Source organism: Papaver somniferum, unplaced genomic scaffold (genome assembly GCF_003573695.1).
Source record: "Papaver somniferum cultivar HN1 unplaced genomic scaffold, ASM357369v1 unplaced-scaffold_79, whole genome shotgun sequence".
Taxonomy (NCBI): domain Eukaryota; kingdom Viridiplantae; phylum Streptophyta; class Magnoliopsida; order Ranunculales; family Papaveraceae; genus Papaver; species Papaver somniferum.
In genome coordinates, this window is record NW_020650859.1 from 748,786 (window position 1) to 764,278 (window position 15,493).

At 36.8% G+C, this 15,493-nt stretch overlaps 3 protein-coding genes across 3 annotated transcripts; all 3 read left to right on the forward strand.

Annotated features, from left to right (window-relative positions):
- The first annotated feature begins 5,703 nt into the window (after nucleotides 1-5,703).
- LOC113344581 (ubiquitin carboxyl-terminal hydrolase 13-like) lies at nucleotides 5,704-8,940 on the forward strand. Its single transcript, XM_026588528.1, has one exon. It carries the CDS (start codon nucleotides 5,704-5,706, stop codon nucleotides 8,938-8,940), a length of 3,237 nt encoding a protein of 1,078 aa, XP_026444313.1.
- Nucleotides 8,941-10,156: 1,216 nt separating this feature from the next.
- On the forward strand, nucleotides 10,157-10,576 carry LOC113344582 (uncharacterized mitochondrial protein AtMg00820-like). The gene has a single exon (XM_026588529.1). The coding sequence runs from the start codon at nucleotides 10,157-10,159 to the stop codon at nucleotides 10,574-10,576; it is 420 nt and encodes a 139-aa protein (XP_026444314.1).
- A 489-nt stretch (nucleotides 10,577-11,065) lies between these two features.
- Nucleotides 11,066-11,419, forward strand: LOC113344584 (uncharacterized mitochondrial protein AtMg00810-like). Its single transcript, XM_026588530.1, has one exon. It carries the CDS (start codon nucleotides 11,066-11,068, stop codon nucleotides 11,417-11,419), a length of 354 nt encoding a protein of 117 aa, XP_026444315.1.
- Nucleotides 11,420-15,493: the final 4,074 nt, after the last annotated feature.

The following is a 15,493-nucleotide window of genomic DNA, read 5'->3' on the forward strand; positions in this document are numbered from 1 at the left end:
GATCAACTTTAGGCTCAACTCCTCGGAGCAAAATATTTCCCAAACTCTCATCCTCTGGATTCTCTAGGTCTTCCAAATTATCCTGGATTTGGACTAGCATAAAAAAAGTTTTGGATCTCATTAAAGGTAATTTTATCTGGCAAGTAAAAAATGGAGCATCGAAAAAAAATTGGGAAGACAAATGGGTTCCTAATACAGATATTATTCAAAAACCCATTAATTTTCAAGAAACGGTTCCGCAGAAGGTAAATGAGTTGCTAACTCCTGAAGACATATGGGATCAACAAAAACTTGATACTTATTTTGATCCAAATATAAAAGTGAAAATTCTAGCCATTACTCCAAAAAGACAAGAACAAGACAAAATCAGATGGCAACATCATCCATAAGGATTTTTCTCGGCAAAAAAAATGTTTATAGCTTTCTCATAAATCAAGATCAAGAAAACAATAGATTAGATACTTTTCCTTGGAAAAAGATATGGAAGATCAAAGTAATTCCAAAAATCAAATTATTCATCTAGAAATTAGCACAAAAAGCCCTTCCAACTAATTCGAGACTCGAAGAGCATAATACATACATAAATACAGAGTGCCCAATGTGTAATTCCAAGGAGCAAGATCAGAACAACACCTATTTCGATTTTGTACCTTCGCAAGAGCTATTTGGTTTGGTCTTTCTCTAGAAGCGGTGAACATTAGAATTCATTTGGATTCCATAGAAAATTGGATAAAAGGGTGGATCATGGACCAAGATTTCATCCAATGGTCGGATAAAATCACAACTATATCCTAGTTTATTTGGAAGAAAAAATGTTTGGCAGTTTTCGAGAAAATCAACCCAAATCCAAATCTCCTCATGGAGCAAATCAAGAAATTCTTGAACCAGAATTCTCAGGAAAAAATCCAAAAAACAATAAAGATTAAAAGAAGAAATTTCCCCTAAGAAAAATGGTCTGATTTATCTTCGGATTGGATAATTTTTATTGATGCGGCTTTAAAAAGAGAAGATTTGGCCATGGGATTTTTTTTTTTACTTTACTCTGTGAACAACGAAACTTTCATGCATATTGCAGCTGAATCAGAGTAGGCTTCCTCGGCTTTCCATGCAGAATCAAAAGCCTTGCTAAAAGCGTCTTCTTGGTTAAGTAAAAATATACTATCTAGTCTCTCATTAGTAACGGACTGCAAAATTCTTGCGGAGACGATCAACAAGTCTTGCAAAGATTCTCCTTGGAGCGCGGATAATATCGTACATGAAGCGATCTCAATTATGGAAAAACTACCGCAAGCTCAAGTAAAGTATATAAATAGTAAATATAACTCAGCGGCGGATTACATTACAAAAAAAACTCGCATAGAGCATCTTCGACACATGTCATCCCACCTTCACCAAAGAGTTTTAAAATCTAATGTTATTCTCAATGTTTTTTTTTGATAAAAATGAGCTTATAAATCTTTTGTACTATATGTATTTCTTGATTAATATAAGTACTTTTCCATCAAAAAAAGAAAGAAAAAAAAACGGGACGGTGGGAGGTCCTATAATATGTAACTACCATATGAACTAAAAAATGTTTCTTGCGCCTAATGGGGGTTGGAAGTCTATTACATTTCTAAGTATAGTTATTTGTAGTGCAGACATTATATAGTTTTGCGGTTGCTTGATGAAGGATTCCTAGATTTAGTACTATTTTCTGCGGATTGATGTGTTGTTGTTGCTCGGAGACAAGTTCGGATTACCCGTGACACTACAAATAAAAAAAATCAAACAAGTTAATCACACACATATATATATATATACTTACTTGAATTTAAATAAGTAAAATGAATCAATTTGAGTGAAAACTAAAATGCCAACTCAGCAAGATTTATTACTGTTGGATGGCAAGTATCATAATGGAGTATCTTAAATAGAATACTCAAGAGTTATAGGATGTCTGATGAATTTAATGAACTGTAAGAGTCCAGAAATTTCTTATATTTTGAGTAAGTTAAGTATAAATACTTGTAGTCCAGAACAAGAGCATTGGGATGCACTTAGTAGAGTATTATGGTACCTAAAATACTTTATTACCTTTTGTTTGATTCATCAAAGGTATCTTGTTGTCCTTGAGGGACTTTGTGATGCAAACTGGATAGTTGACTCAGAGGAGTCTAAGTCTACGAGTGGATATGTTTTCACTCAAGCAAGAGGGTTTGTTTTTAGAAAATTTTCAGACAAACATATATTGCTCAATTCATTATGGAATCTGAGAGTATTGCGTTAGATAAAGCATGCGAGGGGGCCGAGTGCCTAAGATGCTTTTTAGAAGACACTCCTCTCCGGCATAGGGATGTGTCAGCTATATCTATACATTGTGTTAGCCAAGATGTAATAGCTAAAGTTAAAAATAACTAATCCCAATCGACGTTATTTCCATTGATTGGATAAAGTCCAAGGATAATATCGCACAACCTTTGACGAAAGGTTTATCCAAAGAGATAGTTAGAAATGCATCGATGGGGATGGGGCTTAAGCTCATAAATTAAACTTGCCATGAAGGATACGCAACCTTGCTGACTGGAGATCCCACGATCAAGGTTTCGAATGAGACAACTAATTTGTGGTGGGTAAAGGTAAACACTATCAGAGAATTTCATTCTCTGTCCCTTCCCTATGGTGTAAACGTGATAGTGTGACTGCATGTGAAGGATGACTTTTAAGAAGTCTTAATGAGTTATATAGTTTCAATTTAAGATTAAAGTGGGGTGTAGTAGTAACACTCTTTATGGAAACTCACCTATCTGAATGAGGAAGTGGGGACGCTTCCTATGAGCATAGATTCTCTAGAGCATTCTGAGAAACAGGATATGTCCAGGGCCAAATTGGACAAAACGACACGAGCTTGGCAGAAACCTTGGAGATATCATTCGTGGTCGTTATCGCGAATTACGTCAAACGCTAGCAGTTCAAGACATAGTTCACTGTCTCTAGCAAGTAATTCCAGTAATATCTCACTAAGCAAAGTCTCAAGACCTCATGGACACCTCTGCCTAAAATGGTATTTCCTTCGCTTTTTATGTGATTTTCGTTTTGATGGTTTTGGTATTACTGTAACTTAGGACCTAAGGGTTCACTAATTCATGATTTTCACTTCGGTGAAAGAAACCTTTAGTCTCACTTGTGAGGAACTAAAGATGAAAGCTCTCTATACTATATGATTTTTGCAATCCGTAGTATGACCCTCGGGTCAACACACTGTTGTGTGAGGGAGATGACGTTGGAATGGCTAGTATGACTTCAACATGCACAATCTGTCTGTCTTTTCAGTCAGTTCGGGTCGTGAGATTGGGTTGATTTACCAAGATCTATCTGTGTTTTCGGGTTTTATTGAGTTTTCATTCATGTGGGTGATTGTTGGAAAACGATTAATAAAATATGATTTCTAAATTTTAATGAAAATTATAATTTGTTGTTTTCTTTTATGAATGAAAAAATTATTAGTCCCACACCATGGAGTTTCCACTTTTTAGTTGTTTTAAGAGACTATATATGATTTTTAGTCCCACATCTGGGAGTTCCTCTTCTTAAGTTGTATTTTTCAAGTATATAAACAAATTCACACTTTTGTAAAATTCATGGGAAAGGGGTTGCTCTATATTTTAGGGGGACCCCCAAGGGAAGATATTTTTTATTGTTTTCTTATGCGTTAACGATTTTCCTTAAGGTTTTTTCGGAGTTGCCAAGCTCAAGTTGAGCATCTACTACATATGCTAGTAGTAGGTGTATTAGGGTGTTTTATCCTGGAGATATCCGTCCTATGAGGGCTATAGCATCACTCTTGAGTGTAGCCGTGCGCTAATGTCTTAAGGGAAATGTGTTGAACACGTGACTCACTCTGTTTTTCCAAAATTTTGCCTTGTTGCTGTTGCGGAGATTTGGGGAGCTCGCCCATTTCATCAAATCGATTACTTCTATTATAAAGGAGATAAGTATCAATAACTTTTACTTATTTGATTTTTCCTTGTTTTTGATTATTGCACCCAGTTAATAGACGTACTGAAACTGCCAATTACACAAATATGAAAGAACTAGGAACTTGTTGAATTATGAAGACCCACCAGACCCAATGGTTTCATGGGATTAATGAAGATCACAACAAAGACTTACTGGACTGGGAAAAATTTGTTACTTTTATGAGTGCAACGTCCATTCAGATCTTCACGACGGACAGGAAAAATCCTTGCAATTGGAAAATAAATCCATGGACTCATCTTTTTCTTTCAGATCTTGCACATCATCATAATCATGAACCTAATAAGGTGGAGAAATCAATGTAGTCAATTTGGCTCGTACCGGCCGAAATATCGGCGGAATTTCGTGTACCAGTGTTAGAGCGAAACGAAAACACAAATATCGCGGTACAATATTTAGCCGATAATATCGGCCGATATATACGAAACGATACAATGTGGTTCTCCCGATATGTGACAGTTTCAGAATTTTTTGTGTGCGTCAGGGCAATTTAGAAATTTAAATGAAGGGAAGGATTAAATCCCTAAATCTCATCGAAATTTTTGGCAGAAAAATCTTCAGAAACCCTTCTTGGCAGCCAAATATTTTTTTCTTCTTAATGTTAATGGCGTGATTCAATTGATGGTCTTTCTGTTAACAAGATGTTAGGATTTTGATTGTTAATTTCTTCTTTTGCTGTGATTTGTATCTAAGTATTCATTGATGAATTTATTTGTTAAATCTTGATATTTTTTCCTTAGATTTCTTAGATTGTGTTCCCTTACACTGGGCATCACACACTGCAGTAGCAATTTTTCTTTTCACTCACGATGGGATTAGTAGAGTTGATTATCGTGACATCCTTTTAAAGCCTTATGTTATTGATAGTCACTTTCTAGAACATATTGAGTAAGATTTAACTTTTCCATCCTTTAGAAGTATATCATGTAGGCTGGTAGCTCACTTGGAGGTGGTTTAGCAAGTCCCTGTTTGGGTACTACAAATTCTTTTAGTGGTTTTTGGTTTGCAACATGAACTACTTGGTGGAGATGATGGAGCTACGGAAGGTTATGATATCTACGATGAATCAAATAATTTTGATTAAAAATGTAACGTCCCTATTTAATTATCATTCTAGATAGTGAACTTCATATGACGGTTCTTATGTTCTGAATGGACTTGTTTGTTTTTCTAAAATTGATGCATTTTCATGTTGTCTAATTTTGTGTGAAACAATATAAATTATAAATATAAATTTGGAACCGATATTGCACCGATATTTGAAACCGAAATCTCCCCGATACAATGTTGTACCAGTGTACCGGTCCTCGGCCGAGACAAACCGGTATCCGATATTAACTACATTGGGAGAAATACAAATAACAGTAAAACATAGCCGGGACTCTTAACTAAAATCTTACTTGGCATTGGTTTCCTATGGTTAATGGAAATTTGGGAGTTTTTGAGTTGTGCAAGGACTCTATATCCCAGCGAGGGCACGACTTGTAGAAGTTATACCAAGGCAGAGCAGTTTCCTTTTGTTATCAATGTCCGCCGTCTCGGCCGTTTATTTCTTTTTCCGTGTACTAAACCTGTTCTGTAAAACTCTTAAGCCTGTGTTAGAGTTTTTCAGCACGAAAAAACTTTTTCTGTTTGAATTTTTCTTTTTCTCATAAATATCTTTAACTTATCTTCAAATTTCGAGACATGACTATGATGACTGATCCTCCGCCGCAGTTAGATCAAGAGGAGGATGCGATGTCGGTTCCAGAATTTGTAATTGAAGGTCCTCAACCTATGGAAGTCACACAACCAGAAGAAGCCGCCGAACCAGTTGAGGATGATCCTGCATCTTCTTCTTCGAGATTTATTTGGAAGATTGAGAACTTTTCTAAATTGAACACACAAAAGCATTACTCTGATGTGTTCACTGTTGGTACTTATCAATGGCGTGTACTGATGTTTCCAAAGGGAAACAACGTAGACCACTTATCGATGTTCCTTGAAATCGCGGACTGGTCTAATTTGCCATATGCTGCACAGTTCAGCTTGGCAGTCGTCAATCAAATCGATATCAAGGACACAGTGAGAAAAGATACGCCAGAACACCAATTTACTGCACAAGAAAGGGATACGGGGTATAAATTTTTCATGCCTCTTAGTGTACTCTACGACCCTGGTAGAGGTTATCTCGTAGATGATACTTGTATTGTTGAAGCAGAGGTTAAGATCATGATGCGAACGGGTTATGTTGGTCTTAAGAATCAAGGAGCAACATGTTATATGAACTCTCTCCTGCAGACTCTATATCATATTCCTTATTTCAGGAAGGCAGTGTACCATATGCCAACAACTGAGAAAGATTTAGCATCAGGAGGAAGCATCCCTTTGGCTCTACAAAGTTTGTTTTATAAGCTTCAGTATGGTGGTAGAAATAGCGTCGGAACAAAGGAGCTCACTAAATCTTTCGGATGGAATACACATGAATCTTTCATGCAACATGATGTGCAGGAACTTAATAGGGTTTTGTGTGAAAAGATTGAAGATAAAATGAAGGGAACTGTTGTGGAGGGTACAATACGACATTTGTTCGAAGGTCACCACATTAACTACATAGAATGCATCAAGGTGGACTACGAATCTACTCGAAAGGAATCATTTTATGACCTTCAACTTGATGTAAAAGGCTGCAAGGATGTTTATGCTTCTTTCGACAAGTATGTGCAAGTGGAGCGTCTTGAAGGTGATAACAAGTATCATGCTGATCAACAGCATGGTTTACAGGATGCAAAGAAGGGTGTCCTTTTCGTTGACTTCCCACCTGTTCTCCAGCTCCAGCTGAAACGGTATGAATATGATTTTACGCGAGACATGATGGTAAAGATAAATGATCGGTACGAGTTCCCGCTGCAACTTGATCTCGACAGGGAGGATGGCAAATACTTATCCCCAGATGCTGATAAAAGCGTTCGCAATCTTTACACACTTCACGGTGTTTTGGTTCATAGTGGTGGGGTGCATGGTGGACACTATTATGCCTTTATAAGACCAACACTGTCAGAGCAATGGTTCAAATTCGATGACAAGCGGGTAACAAAAGAAGATATCAAACGGGTATTAGAGGAGCAGTACGGTGGAGAGGCAAAATATTTAAATGCATATATGCTCGTGTATATTCGTGAAAGCGACAGAGATGAAATTATGTGTAACGTGGATGAGAAGGACATTGCTGAACACCTGAGGATTAGGTTGAAGAAAGAAGCAGACGAAAAGGCGCATAAGAAGAAGGAAAAGGCAGAGGCTCACCTGTATACTCTCATAAAAGTTGCTCGAAATGAGGACCTTTCGAAACAGATTGGGACAGATACGTGTTTTGATCTTGTTGATCACCACAAAGTGTGTAGTTTTCGTATCAAGAAACAGATGCCTTTTAATCTCTTCAAAAAGGAGGTTGCTAAAGAGTTTGGTGTGCCCGTGCAGTTTCAGCGGTTTTGGTTTTGGGTAAAGCGTCAAAATCATACTTATCGTCCATACCGACCATTAACACTTCAAGAGGAGACGCAACCCGTTGGACAGTTGAGAGAAGTTTTAAATAAGTCTATTAATCAGGAAGTAAAGCTTTTCTTGGAAATAGAGATTGGTCCAGAATCACATCCCATTCCTCCTCCTAGTTATAGACGAAAAGAAGATATTCTTCTTTTTTTCAAGCTTTATGATGCTCAAAAAGAAGAAATTCGGTATGTGGGGAGACTTTTTGTGAAGAATAGTGGTAAGCCTTGTGAAATTCTTGAAAAGCTTAATGAGATGGCTGGGTTTTCTCCAGATGAAGAGATAGAACTTTATGAGGAAATAATGTTTGAACCTACTGTTATGTGTGAGCGCATAGACAAGAAGCTCACATTCCGCGCTAGCATGCTTGAAGATGGGGACATTATTTGCTTACAGCGATCCGCTTCAAGTGATAGTACTACGACAGTATACCGCTATCCTGACGTTCCTTCTTTTCTGAACTATGTTCGTAACCGTCAGGTTGTGCATTTCCGATCTTTGGAGAAGCCGATGGAAAATGATATTTGTTTAGAACTGTCAAAGGTATTAACATATGACGATGTCACGGAAAGAGTAGCTAGCCATCTTGGTTTGGATGACCCAACCAAGATCAGACTTACCCCTCATAACTGTTACTATCAGAAACCTAAACCCAAAGCTATTAAGTACCAAGGTGTTGACCACTTGTCTGAGATGTTGATTCATTACAATCGGACATCTGATATTCTGTATTACGAAGTCTTGGATATCCCTTTACCTGAGTTGCAAGATCTGAGTACTCTAAAGGTTGCATTTCATCATTCAACAAAAAATGATACGGGCGTTCATAGTATTAGACTTCCAAAACAAAGTACAGTTGGTGACTTGATTAATGATCTGAAGACAAAGGTTGACCTGTCTCATCCAGATGCGGAACTTAGATTGCTGGAAGTTTCCTACCACAGGATTTATAAGGTTTTTCCGCTTACTGAAAAGATTGGGAATATTAGTGATGAATACTGGACATTGCGGGCAGAGGAGGTTCCAGAAGAGGAGAAGAACATGGGTCCTCGGGATCGCTTGATTCGTGTTTATCACTTCACAAAAGAACCATATACGGTACAGAATTTCGGGGAACCATTTTTCTTTGTCATCCATGATGGAGAGACTTTAGATGTAGTAAAATTGCGCATACAGAAGAAATTGAAGGTTCCTGATCAGGAATTCGATAAGTGGAAGTTTGCATCTTTGTCATTGCTGCTTCAACCTGAGTACCTTCAGGACTCGGATATAGTTTTGAGCCATTTTCAGAGAAAAGATGTTTATGGAGCTTGGGAGCAGTACTTGGGATTGGAGCATTCTGATAGTTCCCCAAAAAGAGCATATGTAGCCAGTCAAAATCTACAAATAGGATAAAGCCATGATTTTTCTTAGTAAATTAAATTTCAGCTAACTTTTACACAAAATTGGTTAAAAACACCAAAATCAATAATTCTTGGGTGAAAAGAACATTTAGATTTTGATATTGTTTAAATGGAAAAAAATGTAAAAATAGCGAGGATGTAACCGGTTTCATCCTACCCATTTTTTAATATTTTTTTTTTATTTTTAATTTACATCGGATACATCCAGTTTCATCCTTACTATTTTTTAAGTTTAAGTCAGGATGAATCCAGTTTCATCCTTGCTATTCTTTTATTGTCCATTTCACATATAATAATTTTTACTCGTCCATTTGAACCAGGTTTTAATAATTATAGGGATGAGGAACAAGTAGCCTTGGTATCTTTAATTCCTTTTGTCTTCGAAACTTTGCCCGTGGGAAGGTTCATTTCCTTTTATCCAAAGGAACGTGGTCCTCGCATCATAAGAAGCATCACCAGACTCACACCAAGTAAGATAAAAAATAGAGGAAACAATATTATTAAAAGGCGTAAAAAGAATAATTTCTTATTTCCTTGGAATGCGAGGATTGCGCCTTAAGTAGTTCCTCTCTTTCCTTGTCTTCCTTCTTCCTCGTCTAAAGTAGATAATAATCATAAGTATAAAGGAAGGATTAAAATAATTATAAGTCGAAGAGATGAATGTCTATCCCCACAGCTTCCTCAAGCTAGTTGAAAATCCAAGGATGATAATTGGGAAAGTGAAAACCTGCAGAGGACCAATACGAGAAATTCCAGTAGCATCCAGATCCCAGATGTAAGGACCTTCAAGAATGAGCGGATATTTCGACCAGTTGAAATCATTTAAACTATTGTGAAAATCAACATTTCCCATGTCATCATCCGGAATACATGTTGCACGGATGAAGCGAATGGACCGACGCTTCTCTTCATGGGCGACAATCTGAACATAATAATTCTCAAAAAAAATGAGGTTGTGGCTTGAAGTTACGATCAAAACGCTTCCAATACATAGGAGAAAGATGTTCAGCTCTGTCACATAACTGACAAACAGTGCTTTTTCGAGCACCGGCATTAAAAGTGTCAGTATTGGGCCGTGGTAGAAGTCCAGGATTCTAAGAAGAATAATTGAAGCAGCATCTCTAGACTTGTCTTCATCGCCTTTAGGTCAGGAACCTACTCAGAGTGACTCTGTGTGTCAGCCATCTACTATTATTCCAACTCATCCTATGATTACTCGGGCTAAAGATGGGATCTTCAAGTCAACTCCAAAAAATTTAAGTGCTTCTAAGTATGCTCTTATTAGTGACTCTGTCCTTGAACCAACATGTTTCTCTCAAGCTCAAGCTGACCCTAAATGGCGTAAAGCGTCTGATGATGAATATAGTGCTTTGCTTAAAAATGGTACGTGGATTTTGGTACCTTATGATCCTTCCATGGATCTTGTTGGTTGTAAATGGGTTTATCGAATTAAACGCAGAGCTTCCATTGAACGTTTTAAAGCTCGTCTTATAGCTAAGGAATATAACCAACAAGAAGGTGTTGATTACAGTGAAACTTACATTCTTGTTGTGAAACCATGCACAATTTGTATTATTCTCACCATAGATTTGACATCTAATTGGTCTATTCATCAGTTGGATGTTTAGAATGCATTTTTAACATGGAAACCTTGAGGAGGAATTCTATATGAAACAACCACCAGGATACACTGATTCTAACTTCCCAACTCATGTCAGCAAACTTCAAAAATCTCTTTATGGACTTAAACAAGCACCGCGTGCATGGTATAATCGACTTGGTGCCTTTTTACTACTGCTTGGTTTCATTACTTCTAAGTGTGATTATTCTTTATTTATTCGAAGGGATAAAACTGGAGTTATATTCTTACTGGTGTACGTCGATGATATTATTCTCACGGGGTCAAACAATGCCATCTTGTAATTTATTTGTCAATCTATGCACAAGGAATTTGCAGTTAAAGATCTCGGTCCTTTATCTTATTCTCTTGGAATTGAAGCAACTCATACTTCTTCTGGTATATTTCTTAGACATAAAAGATATGCTGATGATCTTCTTATTCGAGCTAAAATGGATGGTGTTAACCTATCCAAACACCACTTAGTACCACTGGAGACATGTCTTATGATCGTAGTACATTATTAAAAGATGCTACAGAATACAGAAGTACTGTGGGTGCATTACAATACTTGACGTTTACTCGTCCAAATCTGGCTTATGCTGTGAATAAAGCGTGCCAATTTATGCATGTCCCTACTGAATTTCATTGGACATTAGTTAAGCGTATGTTACGCTATCTCAAGCATACATCTACATATGGAATTACTCTCAATCCAGCAGATAACTTGCAGTTGTCATTCACAGCTTACACTGACTCCGACTGGGCAGGTTCATTTGATGATCGTCGCTCTAACAGTGGCTATTGCGTTTATTTATGTGGTAATATTGTTTCTTGGAGTGCTCGTAAATAAAAAATAGTGTCTCGTTCTAGCACTGAAGCTAAGTATTGAGGTCTTGATATTGCTACAGCTGAAATTATGTGGATTTGCTCTCTCATTTCGGAACTTCAAATCTCTAGTGCATTCCACCTGTTCTATGGTGTGACAATCTAGGTGCGACCTATATTACTGTTAATCCAGTTTTTCATGCACGAACAAAGCATATAGAGATTTATTATCACTTCGTCCGTGATCAAGTTACTTCTAAACAACTTGATGTTCGATTCATTTCTTCTAAAGATCAGATAACGGACATATTTACTAAGGAACTTCCCAAAGATCCTTTGTTTTATTAAGATCCAAGCCAACGGTTCTTGATGACCCGTTTCGCTTGCGGGAGGGTATTGAGATACTGTAATATTCAAGCCAAAGATTGCATGCAAACTCTAAAGTTTGCTATACATATAAGTTGTTGTATGTCAGGAAACTATGTAAACTAGGAAACATTTGTTTTACAAGTTAAGAACTCTAGAATCCCTGTATATAAACAGAGAGCTATTATGTAAACTGTATTCGCGGAATCAATAAAAATATTATTCATTCAAAACTATTTTTCTTCTTTTATTCTTCTCTTTGTATTCTAAATCTAAACTAAGCCTTAGTTCCAACTGAGTGTGAACATAAGGATCAACATATTTAAGGCACAAAAATTCTAATCCTGCAGCTCGACGTGAGAACTCTGACCAAAATTCTAATAGCGTCGCCGCAAACTGAAATATCGCCATTGGATTTTTCAGGCTCTCATAAAAGAGAGAGATATCCGGATTATATAAATAATAGGAAAACCCGCGCAAAGCTGTTCCAACGTAATAATTACCCTATTTGCATCCAGTCCTCACTGACTATCCAGTCCCGATTCAACTCGTCCTTATAGTTAGAACCTCCCTTGATCGAAAGCGTAAATCCTCTCGGTGCCAATTCATCCTGGAGATTTAACTCGGACTTGCAAGAGATTCACGTTGCTTCCTTCCAGCTCTGGGTGCCATAACATGGTGAAGATATAAGAAAAGTAATGGAAAAAAGGGGATTATTAAAAACTTAAATAGTCAATAATCATCCGATCAACACAATCAAGAACAAGGCATCAACAAGAGTAAACTACCAAGGACGTTGTGATAAAGAAAATATTCAGCGAAAGAAAAGCAGTAGCAAACGAAAAAGAAGTTGCAGAAAGAAAAAGAGAACTCAGATGAAAGAAAAAATGGTAAAGCATGAAAGATGATATAAATATTTTATCTCTCTGTCACATTTATTGAGAATACCAATGGGAAAAGGCGATTACCGGTAAAAGGAAGAAAAACTGAGATGTGTCAGCTAAAGGAACGTGTAGACGGTCATGCATGAAACACGGAAAAATGTCAGTGGATCTGAAAAATACCAAAGTACAGGGATAAAAGGAGATAACATATGATTTCTAACACCATCTTCGTACCAAATACCAGTGCGAGAAGAGACAAAATATGGATACAAGATGACAAAATATGGATACAAAATTATCGCCTAGACAATAAGAACGCGTAAAGACGATGCAACAGGGTGATACAATTATTTCGAGGGCAGTGTATCCTCGGAACTTTGGTTTCTATATTAAATCTTATTTAAAAAAAAAAGAAGAGATCAACAAAGCTGTATATTTTCATTAGTCCAACCACTACCAAACCTTTTTTTTTTTATGCTTTTGATCTGAAGCGAAAATCATACATAATATTACGTTGTTCTGCACAGTAATCCTATATTCTCTAAACCGATATTCTTTCGGTGTGCATACAGCTATGTTACATAAAAATCATACTACCATGATTTTAGGAGAGAAAACTTGATCCTCCAAGTAAGGTGAGACACATGGCGATGATGATTTTGTAGGGAAACATAGCTAGGTTTCTTATTTTAGGTCAAAGAAGACGGCTAAGTTCTAGAAGGTTCCAGAAAGGATCCATTTGGGAAACGTAGCTAGTTTATGACAACTTCCTTATATAATATGGGTTTCCTAATTGACCATGGTTTCCTTGGGAACCAAGTTTGTGACTCCTATATAAGGAGGTCTAGGCTAAGTGTTTTAGTCATGGAATGCTTAATGTAAATCTCGTAGAGATGTGAGGGATTCATCCCACCTATTGAGGTTTTTATATGAGAGACCTAATGGTGAAAGGAATACATCATTATGGTGTTAATGGGATACTTATCGATGTTGGAATATATGTCGTTATGGAGTATTTATATGGAGATGTAGGTAATACATCTTGTTAAGGAGAAGATCATCTTGGTGGTGATGGATTAGATTATTGGTGTTGAGCTGAAGGCGTCCATGATAATCTATATCAGGGTGTGCATAAAATATCATCTCGTTGTGGTAGATAATGTGGTAAACGTTATCTCGTATGGGTGAAAACGGTACTTTGGATCTTATAGGGTGCTTTTGAGAGTTTTTGTGTTCGGTCACGTTGTAGTGAGTCGATGGATTGATATAGTCAGTCAGTTGTGTAATTCTCAGTGGTGATTCCATAATGAATAAATAGGTCGTATCCGTTTGGTGGATGTAAACAATATCGTACACATTGTGTATATTGTTGAACCACGTTAAATCCATGAGTACTTTACTTCTTATTGATTTGTTTATGGCTTGCATCTGTTTGGTTCTCTTTCTCTTCTTCTTATCCTAGATATGGTAAGGTCCATGGAGAAATCCGAGAGATCAAGTGTTTCTTGTTAGCTAATATGTTTCCGCACGATTAGCACGCAGATGGCTCTGAACCCCAACAATTGGTATCAGAGATTTAGGTTAGATACAAGTTGCCTCAACAATTGCTATCCGAGCCCTAGGTTGGATAAAATATTTGAAGAGAAAAGTTTCGGGTTTTCCGGTGGCAAAAAAGTTTGAAAACAAGGATTTGGTTTCATCAAGTATGTGGGGATTTGATGTGACAGCTTATGAAGATGCACAGTTTTGATGTTATTAAGTATGTGTAGGATTTGATTTCATCAGTTTTGGGAAAAAACAAAGTAAAGTGTACTTCTGTGGGAATGGGATTATATCAGGTGATCTTCATTCGATATGGTCAAGATATATGGTCTTGATGTTTATGGTGCTCTACATTGGAGATTTGGCATTGATACTTATTGGAGCATAAACCCTATGTATATATTCTAGTAAGTTTATTTATTCTCTGTACTTCGTACTATATTCTTGAACTGTTTGAAAGACCTGCGTAGATTGTTTTTCAATTAATTGGTGTTTGCTTGGCATGACACAAGAAGGAAAGAGTATCATAGTTGATATACATATATTGTTTTGTATGTTTGTGGAAAGCATTGTCAAAGTCTCATTATTGTTCCAAACCAAGGGAACCAATAATTTAGTTATCAATCGTCATCAACTAAATCATGTTGCAGATTTTTTTTAACATGCAGTTGAAGAATACGAAGAGAAATTCATACTCGTTCTTCCTTAATATTGTTAGTTACAATAAGGATTTGGAAACCTCTTAGTAGGTTTCGTTTTGGAAGTATTGATCGTTGGCCAGAGTTTGTACATTCCTATTGTGAAAAGTTTGATTTTCAGTCTTAGTATTTGAAGCGTGTGTCTAAAAATAAGTTGCAGGACATGAATTGTTGGATGAGATGTGATATTGTTTGTGGTGGAGCTATATATTCTTATTATTGTTTAAGAAGCAATTTTTCGACACAGTTTGTAGGTTTTTTTTTGTCTGTGTTGAGTCTGACATTGTGTCTGGTAGAACAATATTTTGGAGTTTCTCTCGTATTGTTTATGATAGAGAAGCTAGATAGTTTGTGATCTTTTGATTCTTGTCGATGACATTCAGTCGAAGAGTTATTTTTGGTTGTAAACCATTTGAAGTCGATCAGAGCCAGTTGAAGTGCAGGAGCGTTTGGAGAAACAGGTTGTTCTATTTGTGTTGAGGATACGTTCTTATTTTGGTAAAGACCCGTTGTGAGGAATTAAAAGGGTATCGCTTGGACACTTCAAGATTTTTTAAGAATAAAGATACAATACTGCAGATTATTTGTAGTGGTGTGTCTATGGAAGCT

Coding starts and splice junctions, on each gene's coding strand:
- LOC113344581 (XM_026588528.1), top strand. CDS start 5,704: ATGACTATGATGACTGATCCTCCGCCGCAGTTAGATCAAGAGGAGGAT.
- LOC113344582 (XM_026588529.1), top strand. CDS start 10,157: ATGATTACTCGGGCTAAAGATGGGATCTTCAAGTCAACTCCAAAAAAT.
- LOC113344584 (XM_026588530.1), top strand. CDS start 11,066: ATGTCTTATGATCGTAGTACATTATTAAAAGATGCTACAGAATACAGA.